Source organism: Stegostoma tigrinum, chromosome 34 (genome assembly GCF_030684315.1).
Source record: "Stegostoma tigrinum isolate sSteTig4 chromosome 34, sSteTig4.hap1, whole genome shotgun sequence".
NCBI classification, from domain to species: Eukaryota; Metazoa; Chordata; class Chondrichthyes; order Orectolobiformes; family Stegostomatidae; genus Stegostoma; species Stegostoma tigrinum.
The window spans coordinates 4,252,968-4,279,324 of NC_081387.1; the positions used below are offsets into that span (position 1 = coordinate 4,252,968).

The window sequence follows — 26,357 nt, forward strand, 5'->3', positions numbered from 1 at the left end:
GAGTCATGAATATGACTGACTGTTAGTGCCTAAACATTCAAAAGCCAAGTGTTATTTGATGAGCTGTCTCAAACAGGCATAGTCAGCAGAAACTCACCACTCTCACTGTCCCCACCTGGGGCTGTGGTCATTTCTATGATTGATGTCAGTTTTCTGGCTGATGTTTAATGAATAAACATTAAAGATCACAAAAGATAAAATTACATTTTGACATACATTTAAAATTCTGCTTGAAAAGACTGAAGGAACCTATCAAGTTGCTCAGATGAGTGCAACTCCAATAACACTCAACAGGCTCAATATTATCCAAGGCAAACAATCCCAGAGTCAATGGGTGTGAGGCTGGAAGGGTACAGCATCAGAGGGGCAGGACAGTCAACATTTTGGACCAAATACTTCATCAGGACTGGGGATGGGGAGGGGAGCCCAGAATTAAATAGAGGGAGGGGGTGGGGTTAGGGGAAGGGCAGGTGGGATGGTGATAGGTTGATGCAGTTGGGGATGAATGGGAAGGGTGGAGCGGATAGGTTAGTAGGAAGATGGACAGGTTAGGTCAGGTTCGGTCAGCGGGGAAGAGCTGGACATGGGATAAAGCTGTGAGGAGAGAGATTTTGACGTTGATGAAGTTAATTTTGAGGCCATTGGGCTGTACACTCCCAAGGCAGAATATCATTGTTGTTCTGCCAGTTTACATTTGGTGTCACTCTGACAGTGGAGGACGCCAAAGATGGACATGTCACCAGGGGAGTGGGAGGAGGAATTAAAGTGGATGGCAACTGGAAGATACGATTGGTTGGTGCATGCAGAGCACAAATGCTCTGCAAACCAGACCCCATGTCTGCGATTATTCACCCCGATGTAGAGGAGACCACATAGGGAGGAATGGATACTATAGATCGGTTTGGATGAAGTGCAGGTGAATCTCTGCCGGATCTGGAAGGATGTTTGGGGCCTTGGACGGAGATGACAGCGGAGGTGTTGTACCTCTTGCAGTTGCAAGGAAAGCTACCGTGTGAGATGGAGGAATTGGTGGGGAGTCACAGAATGAATGGTCCCTGTGGAAAGTGGACAGCGGTGGAGAGGGAAATGTCTTTTTGGTGGGTGGGGTCTCATTGTAGGTGGCAGAGGATGTGGAGACGTCAGAGGGCGATGCATTGGATTCGGAGACTGTTGCGGTAGTACGTGAGGACGAAGGGGACTCTATCCTTCTTGCTGTTGGGTTTGAGGGCCAAAGTGTAGTAAATGGGGGAGATGCAGTTGAGGGCATCTTTAATTACAGAGGAGTGGGAAATTATGGTGCTGAAAATCAGAGGATATCACTGTCCTGGAGTGGAACACCTCATCTTTGGAACAGATGCGGTGGAGTCAGAGAAATTGAGAGTATGGGATACCATTTTTGCCAAAGGTTGGGTGACAGGAGGTGTAGTTGACATAGTTGTGGGAGTCAATGGGTTTGAAATGGATGTTGGTGATGAGTCGGTTTCCAGGGATGGAGAGAGAGAGATCCAGGAAGGGAAGGGAGATGTCTGAAATAGTCCAAGTGGATTTGAGGGTGGGGTGGAAGGTATTGGCAAAGTTGAACTGTTTGAGCTCCTCACGGGACTATGAGGCTGCACCAATACCTTCATCAATATTGCAGAAGAAAAGGTGCAGACGTAGTCGCGGAACAGGGACTGTTCCAGAATCCCACAGCCCTAACTGGTGTTCCAGCCATCATCTTCAACATTTACTTCCTTCACGACTGATGCACAGTAGCAGCAATGTGCAGCTTCGACAAGATTCACTGCAACAGCTTACCAAGGCTTCTTTGACAGTACCTTCCAAATCAGAGAGCTTGAACACCTTGAAGGACAACCATAGCAGATATACAGGAACATCGCCACCTGAAAACTCCCCTACAAGCCACTCGCTCTCTTGACTTGGAAATATATTAGCATTTCTTTAGTTTCAATGGGTCAAAATCCGAGAACACCCTTCTTACACTTCTTGTGCCATTGAAAAGCTGCCAACATCATCAGAAACCCCTCCCATCCCAGTAATGCTGTCTCACAGTCTCTTCCATGAGACAGAAGATACTGAAGTTTGAACAAACCCATCAACAGGTTCAACAACAGCTTCTTACCTGCTGTTATTAGACTGTTGAATGGACCTCTGTAACTTCAAATAATTGTTGAAGTTGCTGATGTTGATCTTGCTTTGTGCACCTCCTTTGTAGCCGGGATCTCGAATACCTCGCTCTGTCTAAGCGCCCTATGATCTGTATATCCTTGTCTGCTATCATCTACCTGTACTGCTCACAAATCCAAGGTTTTCACTTTACTTCAGTGCATGTGACTACAATAAACAAAAATCAAAACTTATCAGGACTGTATCTGTACATGCATTACAAGGACTGCTGCTGTTCAAGAAGACAGTTCCCCATCACTCTCTCCAGGGCAATTAGGAATTGGCAATAAATGCTGGCCTAGTCAGCGATGCCCACACCCTCTGACTGAATAAAATTGAGTGCCCTGTATATAACATATACCTCAATGCCATTATGGCTTGGTGTTCTTTCTCCCTCAACTCATTTAAAACATCCAGATCATACAAGGTATAACATTTTCCTTCAAAAGTAAGAAACATTTGCATTAATATATCAACTTTCACAATGTCTTGAAAATGAATGTACTTTTTCAAGTCTTGTAGTGTACACACACACAGTCCCCGGCCTGTAAATGGGTTCCATTCTTGAGTCTGTTCATAACTTGAGTTGTATGCAAGTCAGAACACAATGCAGGACAATGTGAAATAGTCTTCTATAGAACATAGAACATAGAAAAGTACAGCACAGTGCAGGCCCTTCGGCCCACGATGTTGTGCCGTGGAATAAGTACAGGAAATATTCATGTTGGACCTTTAAAGTTACCATGCAGTCATAAATGTCTTTGCCACTCTCAGAACCTCTGCCAAGTGCTGCTCATCACAGAGACAAACTAAATCATTAGATGAGGGAGGGTGGTATGTAATAATTAGCAGATTTCTTTCCCCATGTTTGACCTGATTCCAGGGGATTCATGGGTTCAGGGACAATGTCGAGGGCTCCAAGTACAACAGCCTCCTTACTTTATACCATTGTGCTTTTGATATTTCTCTCCTGGCAGTCAGACACAACTGTGCTGTGTTGTTCTTTGTTCCCCCAATGTCTTACTGTTCTTTGTTTCTTAGGCAAAAGTTTAACAGGCATACTATGTTGGCACATGTCTTGTTGGGCTGAAGGGTCTTTTCCTGTGTTGTATTGTTCTTTGTTGTTTGACTTATCCAGGGATGATGACGGTAATGTCTAGGAAATTGTCTGCAAGGTATGATTCATTTACGATGATTATGTTAGGCAGGTGCTTGACTAGTATAAGATCACCAATTTTGGCAGAAGCCCCCAAATGTCAGTAAGGAGGGTCTTTTAGGCTCCTCAATGTTTCTGTGAATAGGAACACACCAGAGTGATAATTTCAATAGTTTTTTTTAAACCTAACAAAATATTGCGTTATAAATCTGCACAGAATATTGATAAAGGGCAGACAGAAAAGTCAAGAATTAGCTTACAAAAACTTTGAATCAACCAAAATAGCAAAGCATTGGAAAATGATCAAGATCTTTCCCAGAGGGTGAAATTAACTTTGAAGAGTGTAAAGTGAACGTATCATACTGATATTACATTGAGATATGAGGTGCTAGGGGAACTCAAGTCTACAGACATTCATCCCTACTCCTCACCATACTCAGGATAGTCATCCTTCTGACCAGGAGAGGACAAACATTCCCCATAATGATATTCAAACACCCGTCACCTGAAGAGGAGTCTATAATTCACATCCCAAACTAAAGCAGGGTCTGATTCTAGCCACTCCTGAGAGCTGGCTCACTCTACTTCCACAATGAAATTCGGGGAAACGTTCTCAGAATACACTTTACTGGCACACTGAAATTCCGTGAAACTCTCTCAAAATACTGGAGGCCGAGGTTTCTTGAAAATCCCTGTGCTTTGTTCTGGCTCCTAATTCCGATGGTCAGAAATGACATGGAAGTTTAGTAACGCAGCAGCTCATTTCCATTATACAGACCCACCAATGGTTACGGAGATCCAGTGTTCATGTGGGTTCATGGCCAGTTTCCATTCCTGGAAGACCCTTTTACCCCAGGTGAGTTGGACGGTGCTTTCTGAATTCCCAACTCTCTGTTCTTTGGCCCTGTATTCACCACAATGCTTCTGTAATTGCCACTCAGGTTTAGTCATTTACCCACATCCAATTTCTGCATAACTGTTCCCAAAGCTACCTTTACTCTCTTCTCTCCACATCAGTATCCGTGCTATGCAAATCCAAGGGCGGCAGATTTCAATCTGAGTGGTACATAGCTGGTGTATCCATCCATCACAAGATCTGAGTGGACAATATCAATCATTAGTGGTCCTGTTTTCCTCTGTCAAAACTACTCCTTCTCTTCAGGGCCAACCTGAAGAGAAAAGAAAATGCAGTTTCTCCTCCCGCTATCAGTTAGTCCCTGTGGAAGTTATGTTCCAGATGTACAGAGCTCAGTTTAGACCCTATTTGGAGAACTATGTTCACAGTTCTGGGCGCAACATCTCAGGAAGGTTACACTGGCCTTGCAGGGAGAGAGCACAGATTCAGCAGAACGTTCCTGGGGATAACAGGGTTAAATTAAACTACAGGTTGAACAGACTGAGTTTTCATTCCCTTGAATGTGGGAAATTAGTTGAGATGTTAAAGATGATCAATTGAGTCAATAGAGCAAGACTTCCCAAAGTCATGGTTGGGACCCAACGAAGCACCACAAGCTGATAATTTGGGGTCACAAGCTCCAAGATGGCAATTGCGCCGTGAACATCTCACTGAGTTATAGCAGCCAACCTCCCACTTTTTCACAGGCCCATCATTTCTCCCTACACTCTCAAGTCTCACTCAGGGGTTTTGACAATTTTCACATCTCAAAATGGGATTATTACAGTGGAAGAAGGTTTTAGAGGCATTGAGGTGGAAATTATTCCTCTGCCAGGAGAGTCCAGTCAAAGGGCAGAGCATTAAAATTAGAGGATTCAGGGTTGAAGTCAGCAAACACTTGTCCACAAAAAAGGGACTGGTAACCTGGAACTCTCTCCCCACAAAAATCTTTGAAGGTGGAGATCAATTGAAAATTTTAAAACTGAAATTGATATTTTTATGGTAAGGCAAGGAGATTAAGAGATTTTTTTAAAAAAATCATTCATAGGACATGGACATTGCTGGCTGTCACAGCATTTATTGTCCCTCCCTAGTTGCCCTTGAGGAGGTAGTGGTGAGCTGCCTTCTGGAACCACAGTAGTGCAGTGCTGTAGGTAGGCCCACAGTGCCCTTAGAGAGGTAATACAGGTTTTGATCCAATGTCAGTGAAGGAATGACAATATATTTAAGTCAGGATGGTGAGTATCTTGGAAGGAAATTTTCAGGTGGTGATGTTCCATGTATCTGCTGTCCTTGTCCTCTGGGTGTTACAGGTCACTGATTTGTAAGGTGCTGTCAAAGCAGCCTTGGTGACCTGCTGCAGCATATCATGTAGGTGCTACACAGTTCTGATTGTGCGTCAGTGAAGTCCTTTCCCCATTTTGGTCCATCGTCCAATAAAGGAAAATAGAAAATGTGGCCTGCAAAACACATCTCCCTCCAAGATGTCTGCACGCCTCCAATCAGTTCGTACTATACACCCTCCAATTTCATCATCTGACCCATTTAGGCTTCATGCTTCACAATTTTCCCCTTAAAACACGCGATGTTTTTATCTCTCTTCCTTCCTATCATATCATCCTTAAGTCCCACCTTTTTGACTATATTTCTGGCCATAGATATTGCCTCCTAATATCTCCTTCTTCATCTCAGTGTTAATTTTTGTTTCATTATGTCTGTGAAACAGTGAGATGTGCTTTCTATGTTAAAGCATGATATGAATGAAATATTTCCTCCAATGAATGTTCCCTCCAACCTAACTTTGAGCTAACGTTATTTTAAAATTGACAAAGTGTGAAACCCAAGGTATGTACTGAATTAATAAAGCCACAGGATCCCATAGTTTTGGATGAACTGCAATAATCAGATGCTGTAAATCGGAATAGTAGTAAGGCCGTGGAATGCCCTGCCTGCAACAGTAGTAGACTCGTCAACTTTAAAGGGCATTTAAATGGTCATTGGATAAACAAAACGGATGATAATGGAATAGCGTAGGTTAGATGGGCTCGAATTGGTTTCGCAGGTCGTTGCAACATCGAGGGCTGAAGGGCCTGTACTGCACTGTAATGTTCTATGTTCTAACCCAGCAAATGTGGAGATAAAGCAGTTAACATTTTGGATTCAGTGACCCTTCATCAGCAATAAACTTGCCAGTACAAAATTAGAAAAGCAAAACAATTTACAATAATTACACAAATTATATTTCATTGTTCAAAATTAGCATGAGGTAAATACAGGGTAACAGATAAACAGCTCCAAAAATAGCAAACAAAGTCAAGATATATCCCACAGATTTCTCAGTTACTATCCCTCAAAAGTTTGTGAAACTGCAGGTCATCAAATCTCATTAAAATCTATAAGGGATTCCAATCTCTTCTCTCCTGAAGACCTAACATTGGAACTCCATCACAGACTGCATCAGCAACTGCTCATGTTCTGGTGTTTTACCCTCCTTTTCCAGGGCTATATTCATCAGGTTTCTTGAAACTGTACCCCAGAACTTACTCATCGGCAAAACTCCAGCCTTCTTGCAGAAAAAGCTGCTTTTCTCCAAGCTCTCATATTTCACAGCTGCACAAAACAGCTTGTATTTTTGACCTTTGCTCTTGCCCTTGCTGTCAGCTGCACTGTGCTTTCAATAGAAAATGGCATCTTCTGAGTGGCCCCAGCGCTTAGCCTGAGCCCTAACCTCAACATTTAGCTGCACCTGATGGCACCATGGGAAGGTGACAGCCAAGTGGTATTATCTGGACTATTAATCCAGAGACCCTGCTAATGTCCTGTGGGCCTGGGTTCAAATCCCACCATGGCAGATGATGGAATTTGAATTAATAAATATCTGAAATTCAGAGTCTAATGATAACAATGGTTGATAGCATTGTTGATTGGTGGAAAGAATGGTGGTGAACATTATGCGATCATCAGCGAACATCCACATTTTTGACGTTATGATGGAGGGAAGTTTATTGATGAAGGACCTGAAGATGGTTGGGCTGAGGGCACTACCCTGAGGAACTGCTGCAGAAGTGTCCTGGAGCTGAGTTGATTGAACTTCAGTAACCACAACCATCTTCCTACGTGTCAGGTATGACTGTAACCACTGGAGAGTTTATTGCCTGATTCCCGTTGATTCCAGTTTTGCTCGGAGTCCTTGATGCTGCATTTGGTCGAATGCAGCCTTGATGTCAAGGGATGTCACTCTCACCTCGACTCTGGAATTCAGCTCTTTGTCCATGTTTGAACCAAGGCTGTAATGAGATCAGGAGCTGAGCAGCCCTGGCGGAATCCAAACTGGGCGTCACTGAGCAGGTTATTTCCGAGCAGGTGCTGCTTAATAGCACTGTTCATGACACCTTTCGTCACTGTACTGATGATCGAGAGTGGACTGATTGGGCGGCAATTGGCTGCGTTGGATTTTTCCAGCTTTTTATGTACAGGACATACTTGGCAATCTTCCACATTGTCAGGAAGATGCCAGTGTCATAACTGCACTGGAACAGCTTGGCTAGGAGAGTGGCAATTATTTAGCATTATTGCCAGAATGTTGGTAGAGCCCGTAGACTTTGCAGTATCCAGTACCTCTAATCATTTCTTAATATCACATGGAGTGAATTGAATTGGCTGAAGACTTGTATCTGTAATACTGGGGCCCAATGGAGGACGTCGAAATGGATCATCCACTCAGCACTGGTGGCTGAAGATTGTTGTGGAGGCTTCAGCTTTATCTTTTGCACCGATGTGCTGGGCTCTCCCATCACTGAGGATGGGGATTTTTGTTGCAGCCTCCTCCTCCACTGAAAATTGTCTAATCATTCACCACCATTCATGACTGGATGTGACAGGACTGCAGAGCTTAGACCTGCCCAGTCTTGAGTTGCTAAATCTGTCCGAAATCTGTCCCATTTTGCACGGTGAGAGTACCATACATCACAATGGAAGTTATTCTCAATGTGAAGGTGGGACTTCGTCTCCACAAGGACTGTGAGATGGTCGCTCTTACCAATATTGTCATGGACAAATGCATCTGCAGCCAGCAGATTAGTAAGGATGAGGTCAAGTATGTTTTTCCCTCTGTTGGTTCCCTCACCACCCGCCGCAGTTCCAGTCTAGCAGTTATATGCTTTAGGATCCGACCAGCTCAATCAGTAGCACTGCTGCCGAGTCACTCTTGGTGGTGGACATTGAAATCATTTTGTGCCCTTGCCATTCTCAGTGCTTTCTCGAAGTGTTGTTCAAAATGAAGAAATACTGATTCATCAACTGAGGGAGGACGGTACATGATAATCAGTGGATGTTTCCTCGCCCATGACTAACCTGAAGCCTCAGGAATTCATGGGGCCTGGATTCAATATTGAGGACTCCTCAGAGCAACTTCCTCCTGACATAAGCCACTGTGCCACCACCTCTGCTGGGTTTGTCCTTGCAGTGAGACAGGACATATCCGGGGATGGTGATGGTGGTGTCTTTGACATTGCCTGTAAGGTATGATTCTGTGAGTAGGACTACATCAGGCTGTTGCTTGACTAGTCTGTGAACAGCCCTCCCAATTTTAGCACTAACGCTTAGGTCATAGCGAGGAGAACATTACAAGGTCAACAGGGCTATTTTTGCCATTATCTTTTCCAGTGTCTAGGCTGATGCAAGGTGATCTGTCCGGTTTCATTTCTTTGAGTGTTTATAACGATTGGTACAACTGAATGGCTTGCTCGGCCATTTTGGAGTGCCGTTGAGAATGGGTCTGGAGTCAAATGTAGGTCAGACAGGTGAGGATGACAGATTTCCTTCCCTGAAGGTAATTAGTGAACCTAATTCTGACAATCGATAATGGCTTCATGGTCCTACCAGTTTTTAAAAATTAAATTCAAATTCCACCATCTGCTGTGGCAAGATTTGAACCAGTGCAATATCTAGGTCTTTGGATTAATAGGCTAGCAATAATACCACTACACCATTGCCTTCTCCTTGACAACTTACTTGGCTCTGAGAAATTTACCTGAAAACATCAGACGAAAATAATCACCCACATTGGTAGTACCAGACTCTGAACAATAGTAGTTCTCCAATGAGCTGTGTTAGAGTGTGAATAACCTCCACAAGTCCGAGATGTAAAATCCAGGATTGTGGTGCACTCCTTCCTGCCATGCTCTGTACCTGGAGACCAAACCAACCAGGGATTCAGCTCCGAGCCTGCAGCTCAAGCCCCTCACCTTGCTGCTGAAATTACCAAGATAGTCAAAAGGACATATTGACCATAAAAACTCATCAACAGATTGTTGGTTTTTAATGAGCCACTAACATGGGGATGTAATTTATCTGATGGGACAACAATAGACGTTGGACACTGACATTTTCTCTACAAAAGCTGTGTCCACAACTTCCACATCACACTGACCATTAGAGCGGGTTTCATAAAATAATCCAAAATTTCAACTCCTTCCTCACAGAAATATTCCTGTAAATAGTGTTAAAATGTTTTATATTGAGACAGTAATTTCTCTAATAGAAGAATAGATGTCAACATTTATCAGCTCTGTCCCAAAATCTTGTGAAAACCCAACATCTCCAGAAATATCTCGGACATTGCAGTAAAAACTCACAATTGGTGAGAAATTGTTGGAGAGATTTTCTCTGGAAGTGCCTTCCTGTGTTTGATGGAGAGAGGGACAGGCCAGTTCCTCAAACATTAACTGAATTACAGCCCCAAACCCAGAAAGCTCCCCCTTCACTGAGGTTATTTAAAACCTCCACAGGGACTCAGCTCGATTCACCCAAACCCCTCACAATCCCGCTCCGAACTACATTACCCATGCTCTATATGAGCTCTGCGCCTGCGTAGTGAGGAGTTGCAGTATGGGATCAGTGGAGAGCCAGCCCGCAGTGCTTGGCGGGAGATGTAGTTCTGGCACGCGCAACCTCGTCTCAAGGGCTGGGAGCGTTCGGGAGTTTGAATTTGAGAGCGCGCCAGCTCGAGCGGCTATCATGTGGGCGGTGCTGGAACTGGAGATACGCCCCTGTAATTGACGCCTCCTGGCGGCGAGAACCGGAATCTCTGCCTGTTAGTCATAGAATCCCAACAGTGCAGAAAAGGCCATTCACAGAATCCCGACAGTGTCGAAACAGGCCCTTCGGCCCAACAAGTCCACACTGAACCTCAGAGTTATCCCACCCATTCGACCCATCAATTCCACACCAACTCTCCAACGAACATCCAACCCTCAAAGGGAGCCAGTGGCGTCTTGGTATAATTCGCAGAGTATTAATCTGGAAACTCAGCTAATGTTCTGGGGGCTCAGGTTCAATCCCAACACAGGAGATGGTGAAATTTGAACAGAATTAAAATAAATCGACTTAAGAATCTAAACATGAACATTGGGGATTGTCAGGAATAACTCATCTGGCTCACTAATATCCTTCATAACTACCATCATCACCTTGACTGGCCGAGACGTGACTCCAAACCCAGAGCAATGTAGTTGGAGCTCAGCTGCAAGCCACTCAGTTGTAGCAATCATTACGAAGCCTGACAAAGAAGTGAAACTGGACAGACCATCCAGCATTGAACTAGGCACAGGAAAAGATGACAGTTGATCTTGTTGACCCTGAAAAATCCTCCTCACTACCATCTAAGCTCTAGTGCCAATATTGGGAGTGGTATTTCACAGACTAGTCTAGCAGCAGCCTGACATGGCCATATTCATGGAATCTTACCTTACAGACAATATCCCACTCACCACCATTGCCATCCCTGGACATGTTCTGTCCCACCAGCAAGACAGGCCCTGCAGAAGTGGTGGCACAGTGGCATACAACAGGAGGGAGTTGCTCTAGGGAGTCCTCAACATGACTCCACAGTCCGCAAAGTCTCATGGTTTCAGGTTGGACATGGGCAAGCTGATTATCACATACTGTCCTCCCTCAGCTGATAGATCAGTACTCCTCCATATTGAACAATACTTGGAGGAAGCACTGAGGATGGCAAGGGCACAAAATGTATTCTGAGTAGCAATTTCAATGTCTATCACCAAGAGTGCCTCAGCAGCAGTACTATAGTTTGTGCTGGTCGCTCAGACTGGGTCTGAGGCAGGTGATGAGGGAACCAAGAAGCAGAAAAAAAATACTTGACCTCATTGTTACCAGTCTGCTGGCTACAGATGCATCTGTCTGTGACAGTGTCAGTAAGAGTGACCCCCGCACAGTCCCTTTAGAGATGTAGTCCCTCCTTCACATTGGGAACACCCTCCATCATGTTGTGTGGCACTGTCAACGTGCTAAACAAGACAGACATTGAAAAGATTTGGAAACTCAAGACTGGGCACTCATGAGGTGCTGTGGGCCATCAACAGCAGCAGAATTAACTTTAACACAATCTGAAACCTCATGGCCTGGACTGGGAGCACAGGAATCAGCTGGTTCATGCTGGACAAGAGTCGATTATAATCATGTGAAAATGGTTTTGCTCAAAATCTTTATTTAACTAAAATGACGAGAGGTCAGATGAAGATGACAATTGAGTTTCCAAAAGAAACCAACCATTTTACAAGAAAAATAAACTGGACGCAGTGGCACTCGCAAGTTAGTCTGTACATATGCTTTATAAAACTTTATCACGTAAGCTAAAAAACTGTACTTTTGGAGACTGTTCCACTTTTCTGTCTCTATTAAGCATTGCTACATATAATTTTTAAAGTGTACAGGTCTTCTTAAGGTGTGCCTAGGAATTTCTGTTAGCTATTCACCTGATGTCTGCTGGTTCCTGAGGCAACTTTGTCTCTCTCAGGATATTGTTGTGCGATTGCTGCTGTCGAACTGTTGCACTTGATTGGGAATGGCTGACGTCCAGATTGATAGTTATTCATTTTTCTTGTTGTGCCGGTACAGTCAGAGCTATCTCTTCTGCTGTGATGTAGCAGCTTATCCACACGCACAGAAATATCACTGCTTTCAATAGATTTGATCATTCAGTTTCATGTACAGTGTACAATTAAAGTTCCAGTTTGCCAAGTGGACTAATTTTTATTGAGTGCGTTGCAAACTTGTGGCACCTTTATCAAAATGGCTGCCAGCACTCACGCATTACTATTTTGAGCCTAAATAGCGTTTTAATTATTGGAAGAATAGTCTGGGTGAGGTGTGACATTAATTGCTAAACTGGACAACCTGCCATTTCTTCAGTGAGTCTGTCTCTTCATCGAATAACAGTCAATATTCCATCTGCATACAGTGTTGTTCAGTGTGTGTTAACACTGTGAATACAAACCCAACAACGGGTTGCCCTCACTGCATGGGGATTACTCCAAGTCCTGTGTCACTGACATCACACTGCAGGGTGGCTCCATTGTTGACATCATAATCCCTCAGCACTGGTGATGTCATCACTAGGTGTTTGATGGGAGTGAAAGCTGCTTCTTGTTCTGTGTCCCAGTCCCACTGAACACCCTGCACTGAGATTGTGTACACTGTAACACACTCTGAGGATGGATTGGTACAAGTGGGCCCTGTGTGGGATCACTAATGTTCCACAAGGTCCAAGACTGTGTGAAGGCTTTATTACAGAACTCATCCTGGTAGGACTTCTCCCTTGTGCGTGTGTTAAAGGATCAGGAGATCCGCTGATTGGTCAAAAGGCTTGTCACAATTATTACACCTGCAGAGTTTCTCCCTCTGTAAATCCTGTGTGTCCCGGATGGTTCATCACAAATCTCAGACAAGAAGGATTACTTCCTTGTGTGGATCCTCTGATGGACAAGAAAGTCCCACGACCTCGAGAATGACTTGTTGCACACGTTGCATGTGAATGGTTTCTCTCCTGTGTGAACAAATTGGTGCCTGCGAAGGTTATACAACCGTGAGAATGATTTGTCGCAGACCTCACACATGAACAGCTTCTCTCCTGTGTGAATACGTTGGTGAGTGCGGAGGTTCTCTGACTGTGAGAATGATTTGTCACACACCTCACATGTGAATGGCTTCACATCCGCGTGAATGCGCTGGTGTTTGTGGAGGGCCGATGACACCGAAAATGCTTTGTTACACACTTCACATGGGAATGGTTTCTCCCCCGTGTGAACCCTCTGATGGAGTAGAAGTCTTGATGAATCTGCAAATGATTTGTCACACACCTCACACACAAATGGTTTCTCTCCTGTGTGAACATGTTGGTGTCTGCGGAGGGCGGATGAATCTGAGAATGATCTGTTGCACACTTTGCAAGTGAATGGTTTCTCCTGCGTGTGAATGCGTCGGTGTGTGCGCAGATTCGATGACGATGAAAATGATTTGTCACATACCTCACATTTGAATGGTTTTTCCCTTGTGTGAATACGTTGGTGTGCACGGAGATTCACTGACTGCGAGAATGATTTGTTACACACTTCACAATTGAATGGTTTCTCCCCTGTGTGGATACGTTGGTGTCTGCGGAGGTTTTCTGAGTGTGAGAACGATTTGTTACACGTGTCACACGTGAATGGTTTCTCCTGTGTATGAATGCGCTGGTGTTTGCAGAGGGTTGAAGAATCAGAGAATGATTTGGTACACACCTCACACGTGAAAGGTTTCTCCCCTGTGTGAATATGTTGATGCATTAGCAGCTTTGATGACTGTGAGAACGATTTGTCACACGTCTCGCACGTAAATGGTTTTCCCTCAGTGTGAATGCGCCGATGATTCACCAGGCCTGATAACTTTGTAAAGTTCTGCTTACATACCTCACATTTGAATGACTTCTTCCCAGTGAGATTCCATTGGTGTTCCCCGAATGTTGATGGCTGCATGAAGGGTTGGTCACACATCTCACTCTTGAAGGGATTCTCTTCCATGTCACTGTCTTTAAGTTAACATTTGTGTAATGGAAGGATCCTGAATGATATTAGATCTTGGGTGCCTGTGGCAGTTCCTTCTCACACCTGTCCCCTGAAGGAATGAGTCAGTAGTCCATGAGGCTTGATGGATGATTGAAACTGTCACCACATTTGAAGCCCACTTATACTTCTTCCCAGCTTCACCCTGACCGATCACCCACAGCCGAACCTTCAGAGAGGTTGGTTCTGATGGGAGGCTCCACACCACTGACCAGTTTCAGATCTGATGATATGTCAAAGCTCCCAATTCGACCAATTTCCAGACGAAGGTTTCGCAGCCCAACCTTCTCCACACTGTCTGCTTTGAGTTGTTCCTTGGATTATCAGGATCTATCTATGACATTGATTCTTCTTGTATCTGCTAAATCCTCAATCCTCTGCGATACAGTACAATGCAACCCTTCTGTAAAACAGGAAGAGGAATCATGATTTCCTCCATCACCCTTTCCACCCTTGGTGAACGGCTGACTGCCCAGTTTTCTTCATGCACTTTCATAGGAAGGTTGCGTGACAGGTTAAGCCAGAATTTACTAGCCTTTGTTAACAGATTTTGAGGAAGTGGTGGTGAGCTGCCTTCTTGAACCACTGTAGGCCTTGAGATGTTGGGACACACATCGTACTGTCTGGAAGGGAGTTCCAGAATTTTGAATTGTGACAGGGAAGGAACTATACTATAATTGCAAGTCAAGGTTGTGTCAGGCTTAGGGGGAACTTACAGATTTTGATGTTTCATACGTCCTTTGCCCTAACCGTCTAGGTGGTGGGGATGATGGGTATGAAAGGTGATGTGGAAAGAGCTTTAATGAGTTGCTGCAGTGCATCTTGAGAATGATACACATCACTGCCACTGCCTGAATGTTTGGAGGGAATAATCATGGCAAGTGATGGATATGCTGGCAGTCAAGTGGGTCTCATTATCCTGGAGGGTGTTGGGCTTTTTGAGTGTTGTGCTGGATACAGTATTTTGAGTATTCCAGACATGTGGAGAATAATTCATCAGACTCGTAATCTGTGTCTTGTAGATGGTGGACAAGATTTGTGGAGTCAGGAGATGAGTTATTCACTGCAGGATCCCTAGCCCCTTGCAGCTCCACTGTGTTTACATGGCTGATCCAGTTCAGTTTCTGGTCATTAATAACCCCACCCACAATCTGCTCAAATACATGCAGATAATGGGTGAAATCATGGCAAAAACCTGCAAGATACTCGTGAAAATTCAATAAAAGGGTGACCAATCACAGAACAGTTGGCCCCAGAAATAGAACAGACAGAACATCTGAGGAGTTGCTCCTCCAATCATTAGGTAGCTCTCCATCAAATTTGCCTTCTCTAGGTTCATTGTGGATCAGTTCAGCTCTAAATGTGGGATCGAAGTTCATTGTGGATCAGTTCGGCTCTAAATGTGGGATCGAAGCGGTGGGTCAATGACATTGGGAGTGGAACAGAGTGCGGGAGTGGTGGGTGTTACTTCATAAATAGAAACAAACTGGAAACTGAAAAGGTTCTAAATGACTTAGGGACCTAGGTACTAAGATCATTAAAATGCAAGGAAGAGATACAAAAGTATAAGTAAATGGAAAAGGCTCAAGGAAAGGAATACAGTGGGGTAGAAGTCAAGTTTCAGTGATTCAATGCCCTGCTTTGATTGTCCCTGGAATACTGAGAACAATTCTGCACACTTCACCACGGCCTTGGGGGGGATTTCAGTCTTGAATTATTAGATTGGTTCCTGGACAGCAAGGGGTACATAATGAGGAGAGCTTAAAGAAATAGGGTTATATTCCTCAGTGTTTAGAAAGTTAAAAGATGATCTGATGAAAGTTTTTGAAATATTAAAGTGAAGAAATTGGATCAATAGACGGAAATTATTTCTATTGGTTGGGGAGCCAAGAATCAGGGCATTGTCTAAAAAGTAGAGTCAGATCTTTTAGGAGTGAAATGAGGAACCACTTTGACACACAAAGAGTGGGAAAAGATTAGAACTCCCTTTCACAAAAGAGTATTAATATTAAATCCATTATTTAGTTCAAGTCTGGAATTGATATATTTTGTTCATCAAAGGTTTGAAGGGCATTGGGGCAAGTGCAGGAATATGGATTTCACAGAAACATCACAATCTTTGTGAATGGTGGGACACTGCATGGCTGATTCTATTTTTTATAATCAACCTTTTCAGAGTCATTATTATACACCTCTAGATCGGGTGGCAGCTGCATTTGGGCCTCCAGACTCAGAGGTAGGGACATTACCAGTGCACCACATGCGCCTCATAACAAAATCCTATTCCATTCAATGAGGCAACATTCCCTCAGGAACTGTATACAGTACACAGCTCCCAGCACGCACGCAAGCGCACACACACACACACACAGAACTCAACACCAGGGAATCAGTAAAACCCCTCAGACACTCTGCTCCTCCCAGATAATTACATCTCACCTTCTCATATTCAGGAATGAGCCATCAACAAAACTCAGGCTGGAAATCAGGAGGGAAATGTTTCCAATAAACACACTCAATATCCAACACACAGCTACAGTCAAACAGTTCAGCACAAAGCACTGAGTAAACAGCTCTCTCAGCTGGAGCTTCTCACACAGCATAAGGGACATTTCCACCCCTGATTACCCACAGGACAGTCAGACTGCCTGAAGTCTGGTGTGGATATTATGGGATACAATTTGTATAAAAGCTGCTCCTTCACTCACCATCTCCTCACTTGGTTTTCAGTCCCTATAGGAAGTGAACCAGCTCTGGAAGAGGAAGAGGAGAGAATGGGCAGAGTGGGTGGGCTCTCTGATTGACGTCTGTCACAGCCAATCCAAATATTTCTGCAGCAACACGAGTTTCCTGAAGCTTGTGAAACTGACCGGTGAAATGGAGGTGATTTTGTGCAGCAGATCAGGTGGGGATTTAAACTTGTCATTGTCCCATCTGAATAAAACCTCACTTATTGCAGCTGCTGTCTCAGTTCCCCTGGTAAATGTTGACAGAGGTTTCGAGTGTGGGAATAGCATCCTTCATCCTCAGAGACTTTCAAACTGACAGTAACATTTTACAGTAACGAATGTGTGTCCACTGTTGTGTGTGACAGAAGATCAGAAGAGAAAGACCCACAGCATCCAAGGCTGTGATGATGTTCAGTGATGGGATCAACACATTAAGAGGAGGGAGTGACTTGAGAATTAGATAGGTTGGACAGTGAGAACCTTTTTCCTTAGATGGTGATGGCTAGCACAAGGGAACATAGCTTTAAATTGAGGGGTCAGAGGTAGATTCTTTACTCAGAGAGTAGTAGACTCACCAACTTTAAGGGCATTTAAATGGTCTTTGAATAAACATATGGATGATTATTGAATAGTGTAGGTTAAATGGGCTTCAGTTTGATTTCACAGGTCGGCGCACCATCAAGGGCCGAAGGGCCTGTACAGTGCTGTAATGTTCCATGTTCTATGACAGCAGGATGGGAACAGGAAGGAGGGTCACAAATTCCTGATGTGCTGGGACTTATAGGTGCTCATGTTCCAGAACTGCTAACATTAATCATTCATCCTGCACAGATTCTCTTAGATTTAAACTACACGCATCAGAAATACAACCCCAACAGGTCTGTTTGGTCTCCAGGTACAACATTGAGGATGGCAGGAAGGAGTGCCCCTCAATCCTGGACTTTACAACACACACACTCCTATTCAGCTCACAAAGAACTATTGTTTTTTTTCAGAGCCTGGTATTTTCAATGTAGGTAATTATTTTTGCCCTTTGTTTTCAGGTCAATTTCTCTTAATCTAGTAATGTTGTCACATTCAGTGATTAATGTTGTTAATGAGTTCTAAGAAGCTTTCTCGCAAAAACTTATTAAAGGGTAACATTTTACAGTTTCTGTGCCTGATGTGGCACCTCTGTTTGGCAGTTTGTGCATTGGACAGTTTGGCAGAGAGCTGTTTTCACTCCTATAAATTGCCCCAGTAACCACTGTGTGTTTCTCCCAATGAATTTTCTAGGTTATCACCAGTTAAGTGCTAGCCCTGGCACTAGGGGCATCACTGCGACCTCATGTCAAAAACTGTACAGAGTGTTAGTCTGTTTATTTGAAGAAAATTCAAAATTACATTAGAAGTAATGCAGAGAAGATTCATTCAACTGATTTCTATAATTGGATTTCCTATGATGAGAAGTTGGGCCTGTACCCATCGGGGTTACATTGAATGAAAGTCCACTTTATTGAAATCGAACTGGGGAATGCCATGTGATGTTAGCACCCAACTAGTCAGATTCCCAATATGAACCAATCTGAAGAGATCATAATCCTTAAAAATTACCCAAGGGACCTTACACTAAAATGTAAGCACAAGAATGTTGCAGTCTTTGTTTTAATCATAAAACAAACATGTTTATGAACAATGGAAATTAAGATAGACAAATGATAAACACTCTATTCTTTTATGACATAGATTCCAGGATCTTTGGAAACAATCCACAAAGTCTTTATAGATTGAACTGAAACAACAGCTGGAGGTCTGAATCAGTATATCCTGGTTCAGCTTTACAGACACAATTGAAAATCTAAGAATATTAGTGCTATACTGTCCAGTCCAACCCATGATGTAGGTACGCTCACCAAACTGGTGGGTTTGGTTGCAAATATTTTGTCACCCTGCTAGAGAACATCGTTGGTGCACCTCCTGTGAAATGTCGGTGTTCTGTCCCACTTGTCATTTATATGCCTCAGTTTGTTGGGGTGTTTCGTACCACTTTCAGTTCTGTTTCTCAGTGGTTTATACACAGGGTCTGATTCAATGCATTTGTTGATGGAGTTCTGGTTAGAATACCAAGCCTCCAGGAATTCCCTGGCATGTCTCTGTTTGGCTTATCCAATTATGGATGTGTTGTCCCAGTCAAATTTGTGTTCCTTTTTGTCCGTGTGTTGTGAGACATGTGAGAATTGGTTGTATCTTTTGGTGGCTAGTTGGTGTTCGTGTATCTGTATTGTCAGCTTTCTTCCACTTTGGCCTATGAGGTGTTTCTCACAGTCCTTTGCATGGTATTTTGTGTATTACATTAGTTTTGCTGGTTTTGGGTATGGGATCCTTTACATTTGTCAGTAACAGTCATAGGGTCGTTATTGGTTTGTGGGCTACCCTGATACCGAGGGAGCTGAGAGGTCTTGTGGTCATCTCTGATATGTCCCTGGTGTACAGTAGGGTGATTAGTGAATCTGATCATATTAAGTCTTCCTGTTTGTGTTGTCTTGGCAGTAACAGCAAATTGTGTTTTTTGGGAATCCATTCCTTTTGAAGACTCTGTATAGGTTCTCCTGTTTTGCTTTGCCTAGTTTTGGGTTGCTGCAATTTGTTGTGGCTCATTTAAATAGTGTCCTGATGCAGCTCCGTTTGTGGGCATTGGGCTAGTTGTTGGTGTAATTGAGTATTGGGTTTGTATGTGTCGTCTTTCTATATACGCTGGTCTGCAGCTCCCCGTTGTTTTTGTGTTCTAACATTACGCCCAGGAAGGGTACTTGGTTGTTGGTCTCTTCTTTTGTGAATTTTATCCCAGTAAGGAAGTTGTTTATCTGTCAGTGGGTTTCTTTTAGTTTTGTGCATTTGATAATCACAAAAGTGTCATCTACATATCGGACCCAGAGTCTGGGTTGTACTGTGGGAAGTACTGGCTGTTCTAACCTTTGCATTTCTGCTTCTGCAATCAGTCCTGATATTGGGGATCCCATTGGTGTTCTGTTCATTTGTTTGTCTATGCCATCATTGAAGATGAAGTGAATTGTGAGTCACATATCTAGTAGTTTCGTGGTAGTGTCCTTATTGATGTTGTTGGTGTCCTGGGGTGCCTGCCTACTTCATTTGTCCAGCAGTGTGGCAATTGTCTCTTTGGCTAGACTGATGTTTGAGGAGGTAAATAGTACTGCTACACCAATGGATATTATTATCTCGTCCTCTTCTATCCTGGTGACCTTGATGATGTTGAGCAATTCTTGGGATGAGTGGATGGAATGGGTAATCTTGTCAACTAAGTATTTCAATTTCTGTTGAAGTTCTTTGGCAAGTCTATATGTTGGTGTGCCTGGCAGTGAGACAATGGGTCTGAGGGGGACTCCTGGTTTGTGGATCTTGGGGAGTCCATAGAAGCAGAGTGTGTTGGATCTCTTGGACTTCATTTTTTGGTAGTCTGTCTTGCTGATGTCTCCTGAGTTGTGTAATTTCCTCAGGGTCAGTGTATCCGATTCCCTAACAATGGTGTCGGGTCCATCGCCATCTGTTGATAGGTGTTGGTATCTGTTAGCGGTGTGTTAGCTTTCTCAATGTACTGGGTTCCATTGTCATTTGTCTGCTGGTAGGATTACAATGTTCCTGTCTTTCTTGAGTCTTTCCAGGGTTTTCCTCTCTTCTGTGTTGAACGTGTTCCATTTCCCTTTCTTTACTCAGTTTGGGACTATCGTCTGTCTGATGATTTGTTGTACTTCTTCCGTGAGTCCGTTGCTCCTTAGTATTGAATCCAGTGCAGCCAGGAAGTGAGAGATAACAAGGTGTAGAGCTGGATGAACACAGCAGGCCAAGCAGCATCAGAGGAGCAGGAAAGGCTGATTTTGGGCCTAGACTCTTCTTCAGTCAGGAAGTCAGTCTTTTGTAGCTATAATTCAGTCCGTGTACCAGGCTGGTCTTCTCCCTGTCCATAAGTTTGCGGCCTGAGATGTTTTAAATCCATAAATCTGTGTTGTCCATGTCATTATTGTGAGTGATTTTGAACAGTTTTTCTTGTAGGGCTATTCTTTGTTCTGGTCTCTTGTTGTTGTATGCTGATGGCTTGCTCTAGAATGCATGTGCATACCTGGTTGCTCACATTGGAGTAGTTTTTTGGAACACAGCTTGTATTTGTGGAGGTGGTTGTGGGCATCATTGATCTTAACCCCTATCAATCTGTGTCCATTCTGTGGAGCTGTCTTCTCTGCCTGTGGATTGTTGATAGGTGGTTTATATTTTAAGCTTTGTGGTAGTACCTGCTTTCTGAGGCATTTGTGCAGGAAGTACAATTGTTTGTGAGTCACACTCAGATGGATGGCATTTGTTTCTCCTCTGTGGGCTAGTTTGAGGGTGTTGCGCCCATAGGTGTTTAAAGTTTTCAAAAAGATTTGTAGCTGAGGTTGTGGATGTGGATATGATTGCAAACTTTTCATCACCCTGCTAGGTAACTCTTCCCCAGGTGAGTTGGACAGTGCTTTCTAACTCCCAACTCCCTGCCCTTTGGTCCCCCGTTCGCCACAATGTCTCTATAGGTGTCAATCAGATTTAACACTCCCTCATATACATCTTCTCCACCCTTGTTCCCAAAATTCCCTTTACTCCCTTCCGGGTCAACCTCCCTGCTTCTCAAGTTCAAGAAGTGAAGATTAGAGTGTATCTGATTCACAACTGTTTTATCCATTCATCTCCAAATCTGGTTGGACCACATCAAACACCAGTGGTCCTGCTTTCCTCTGTTAAAATTACTTATTACTCCAGGAAACCCACATCCTTGTGGAAGTTGTGCTCCAGCTGTTTAGAACCTACCTGGAGAACTATGTACAGTTCTGGGCACCATACCTCGGGAAGGATATATTGGCCTTGGAGGGAGTGCAGTGTAGATACACCAGAATGTTCCTGGGGATAATAGGGTTAATTTATGAGAACAGGTTGTGCAGACTGAGCTTGTATTCCTTTGAATGTAGAAAATTATGAGGTAATCTAATTTAGGTGTCCAAGATGATTAATCAAGCCATTCAAGTCAAAATGAAATGACTCCATCACAAAGAATGCCTATTTCCCCTCTGTAATATCACCCATTTCCAACACTTCTCACACCCGCATTAGGCCACTCGCTGTTGAATCCTTATCCAAGCTGTTGTTGTTTCTAGGCTGGACTATACCATTCCAATGCTGTCCTGTCCAGCCTCCCATCTTCTACCCTCCATAACCTTCATCTCAGCTAAAACACTGAATTCTTTCTCCTAACTCTCACACCTAACATCCCTGTGCTCACTGACCTACACCTTCCAGTCCCTGGTGCCTCCAATTAAAAATTCTCAGGCCCCAGTACAAATTTCTTCATGGCCTCACACCCTCCCTCTCCATCACTTCCACCTCATCTCCCTCCAAGATCACTGCTCCTCCAAATCTAATCTCTAATGCGTCTGTCCCACTTTCTTCAGTTGCCCATTGGTGGCTGTGTCCAGAATCTCATGGTCCTGAATTTCTGCCTTTAATCTCTCTGCATCTTTCTCTCTCTCTCCTCTTATTTCACACTCTTCTTAAATCCCACCTCTTTGGCTGAACTTTCAGTTATCCCCTCCACCTCATCAGCTGACAGTCAGTTGAAAGCTGATGCCTCCACAGGTTCATTGAGGTTCTGCCAACGGTGGGCCTTCATGTGACTGATTCTCAACTTGCAGATCTTAGGGCACACAGGGCAGGACATCCCGTGGGAAGTGAGATCCAGGGAGCAAGATTTTCTTCCTTTTCTTTCCTTCTCGGCTGTGACTGTCCTTCATCATGAAGGTGTGATGCAGTTTGATGGACAAGTTGTCACCATTCTGAGCAATTGGTAGCAAGATCCTCCTAGTCATTAAGGTCAATGCTGCTGCTCCTCAGGAAAAGCTTCATGGGACCTGGGCAGGAGATCGTTTCCAGCCAGAACTGACCTACACTCCATCCAAGTTGATTTTGCATTAATTCTGTCTGAATGTTTGTGGACATGGCTTCAAGAAGGGCAACAGTGCGTGTTCAATGGTCCTCCAATTGAATTTTAAGAACGCTAATGGAATGCTACTGCTTTGCTAATAGAATTTCTCTAGTGATGTTCTCTAATGTTATGTGATACTGTTACATAGGAAGATGATGACAACTGTTCTGCACACTAGGACCTGCAAATTGGCTTGCAAAGGACTGCAGCCAATATTCCTCTTTCAAATGTGTTACATCTTTGCATTTTTTGTTTATAAACTTTGTACTCTTTCAGGGGGAGCTCTCCAGAAGTTGTTCGATCTTCTATCAAATGGCAGTCTTTTGAGAGAAGTAGCTGCTAAGGTACAGAGACAGTGTTCAAGGTGTTGAATTTTACTGGAATTCCACAGCTGGCAGAGGTCGGAATGAAATCAAGATGCAGAATTAAAATCACAAGCAACTGGGAGTTTGGGGTCTAAAATTGTCCCTTTGTGTCTGCATTACAAAATTTCCAAACCAAATGTTCAAACCTCCACCTTATCAAAACTTGACTAATCAATAATGTAACTTAATTAATGCATGCAGATATCAATGAAGATTTTGAATTTATCACAATTGACTTCTCTTTGTACAGGTGCATGAAATAAAACTGACTACCGCCTATGACCAGATATGTTAATCAATGCAGTTAAGTCTAAAAGCCCAATTCTACCTACAATTCTGATGAAGTTTCTTGGACAGCCAAATCATTGGAGCACAGAACCACAGAGCCCCATGATTTACTGAATCAGATACTCTGGTCAGATCAATGAATGCATTGGAAAATTTCTGATGCAGTCTTTGACATTTTGCTTGGATTTTTCTGGTAATAAAGACCAAGTCAGAGGTTTCACCGGAAAATCTAAACCCAAGTCAAAGTTCTAAGTGCTGTCAATATCACTCGATCCATTGGGGAACTGGTACTGACGGACAGATCATTGACTTGTCCGATTCACGATGAACATTCATGCAGCACAATGACATCACAAGGCCTGAAGTCCAGGAGGAAGAAGACTGTACTCTACAAACTGTGGGCATTGACCAGCTGCTAGTACTCTGGTGAAGTGGCCGCACGGCATGTGGAGAGACAGACTGTGAATGTTGTGAGACAGCTGACACTGTCACAGTTGAGGTACATCCTACAGTCCAGCTTCCAGACTTCCCATCTCAGCTCACTGATGAGAAATGGGATTCTTGGTTGATTCTCCACTTCAGCAAAGTTGAGACATTGGGGCTAATTGAAGTATCACCATTACTTCCCCAGGAATAGATCCTCCCCCAGCTGCTTATGCTGGTCAATCAGAAGCTGAAGGCTTTCTAACCACTGAGTATCTGATTGTCTTCTTCGTCAGAGTGAGAATCAGTGAGTGACTTGTACCTGATCTGAACTGAAAGGAAGCTGAGTTTATGCAGGAGCTTCTACACATATTGTTGTCTTCTTCTGATGATATTTGGAGATCTGGTCAAATGTGAAATTGACTTTCTTGAAATGATTAGCCTGATGGTGGCAGAGGTTTAAGACAGACCCTGCTGAGAAAGACAGTGCTTTGGAACGACAGCTCCCCCTGTGTGAGCGCTGGACGGTAAACAACACAGTGAGACGTAGGTGTACAGTGACAGGAAACGGTGAATCAATCCCGGCACATGTCACATTGGAAGGGTCTACCTCTTGTGTGGGTTCACTGATGTTCAGGAGGTGAAATAACAGTGTGAAGACTTTATCACAGAACCCACAACGATAGGGTCTCTTCTAATATGAGTGCACTGGTGGACCAGATGAAACCAGAAGACTGTGAGAGGCCTGTCACACAAGTCACATCTGGATGATTTCTTTCCAGCATGCAGCCCTGGTATCCCTGGAGGTTTGAAATAAAAGTTTTATCATAAATTATTCACTTGAAGGGTTGCTCCCCAATGTGGATCCTCTGATGAATTAGGAGGTTCGATGAGGTTCTGTAAGCTTTGTCACACACCTCGCAGGTGAAGGGTTTCTCCCCCGTGTGAATGCGTTGATGCACACGAAAGTGAGATGAGTTTGAGAATGTTTTCTCACACACCTTGCACATGAATGGCTTCTCCCCTGTGTGAATGCGTTGGTGTTCACGAAGAGTCGACGTCCGTGAGAACGATTTGCCACACACCTCACAAGTGAACGGTTTCTCCCCCGTGTGAATGCGCTGGTGATTCACCAGGCCTGACGATCCCGCAAAGCCCTCATTGCACACCTCACACGTGAATGGCTTCTCCCCAGTGTGCACACGTCGGTGATTTACAAGCGTTGCTGCATGTGTGAATGCTCGGTCGCACATCTCACACTTGAAGCGTTTTTCCCCTGTGTGAATCCGCTGATGCCTCAGCAGATTTGAGGAGTAGCTGAAAGCCTTCATACAAACCTCGCACCTGAATGGCTTCTCCCCTGTGTGAATGCGTTGATGTGCACGGAGGGTCGATGAATGTGAGAATGATTTGTCACACACCTCGCAATTGAATGGTTTCTCCCCTGCATGAACGCGCAGGTGTATACGAAAATGAGAAGAATGTAAAAAGGATTTGTCACACACCTCACACTTGAATGGCTTCTCCCTTGTGTGAATGCGTTGATGTACGCGGAGGGATGACAACTGTGAGAATGATTTGGTGCAAACCTCGCACATGAAAGGTCTCTCCCCTGTGTGAATGTGTCGGTGATCCACCAAAGCTGATGACTGCGCAAAGTTTTTGTCACACACCTCGCACTTGAATGGTTTCTCTCCAGTATGAACACGTCGGTGTTTCATGAGCGTTGTTGGCCAGGTAAAGGCTTGCTCGCACACCTCACACTTGAATGGTTTCTCCCCCGTGTGGGTGAATCGATGATTCATCAGAGTTGATAACCGTGTGAAAGCCTGGTCACAAACCTCACACTTGAATGGTTTCTCCCCCGTATGGATAAGCCGGTGATTCATTAGTGTCGATGAATGTGCAAAGGCCCGGTCACACACCTCACACTGGAAAGGTTTCTCCCCTGTGTGAATCCTCTGGTGCCTCAGGAGATCAGAGGATCGAGTAAAACCCATCTCACAAACCTCACACCTGAACGGCTTCTCCTCCATGTTGTTCGGCTTGTGTTAACAATTATAAAACTGATGCACCTTGTGTGTTATAAACAATCTTACGAGGCTGGGGAGCCCTCCTCTCACACTGGAACAGTCTCTCACCTGGAGAACGAGTTGGTGGTTCATGAGGCTCAATGAACAATTGAAGTATTCACCACCCTTGGAACACACTTCTTCCCAGCCTCACCCTGACCAATCACCCACAGCTGAACCTTCAGAAAGGTTGGTTCTGATGGAAGGCTCCACACCACTGACCAGTTTCTGATCTGATGATATGTCAAAGCTCTCCTGATCTGACCGATTTCCAGTTGATGATTTCCCTGTTCAAACTCGTTTGTATTCAGCAATGCTGCGAAGGGACTGGATGTCTTCCCACAGTCGTGCAGTTGTTCCTGG

General features: G+C 44.0%; 3 protein-coding genes across 5 annotated transcripts in view; 1 reads left to right on the forward strand and 2 right to left on the reverse strand.

Annotated features, from left to right (window-relative positions):
• The window catches only part of LOC125446375 (zinc finger protein 271-like), a 35,273-nt gene extending 25,387 nt beyond the window's left edge, over positions 1-9,886 (reverse strand). The window contains exon 1 of the mRNA XM_059639662.1: positions 9,854-9,886. The gene's annotated coding sequence lies outside the window, so the exon portion shown is untranslated. The remainder of the gene's footprint in view (positions 1-9,853) is intronic.
• LOC125446407 (zinc finger protein 271-like) overlaps positions 1-23,490 on the forward strand; it is a 132,585-nt gene extending 109,095 nt beyond the window's left edge. For 2 of the 3 annotated variants that reach the window (XR_009442933.1, XR_009442931.1), the window contains one exon: positions 23,123-23,490. The gene's annotated coding sequence lies outside the window, so the exon portion shown is untranslated. Of the gene's footprint in view, positions 1-16,848; positions 17,022-23,122 lie in introns of those variants that run through there. The other variant, XR_007246387.2, reaches the window with a different exon arrangement.
• LOC125446368 (zinc finger protein 271-like) overlaps positions 18,484-26,357 on the reverse strand; it is a 63,978-nt gene continuing 56,104 nt past the window's right edge. Inside the window, exon 4 of the mRNA XM_059639660.1 lies at positions 18,484-25,931. Within this exon, the coding sequence (XP_059495643.1) occupies positions 24,759-25,931 (1,173 nt within the window). The 3' untranslated portion in view covers positions 18,484-24,758. The remainder of the gene's footprint in view (positions 25,932-26,357) is intronic.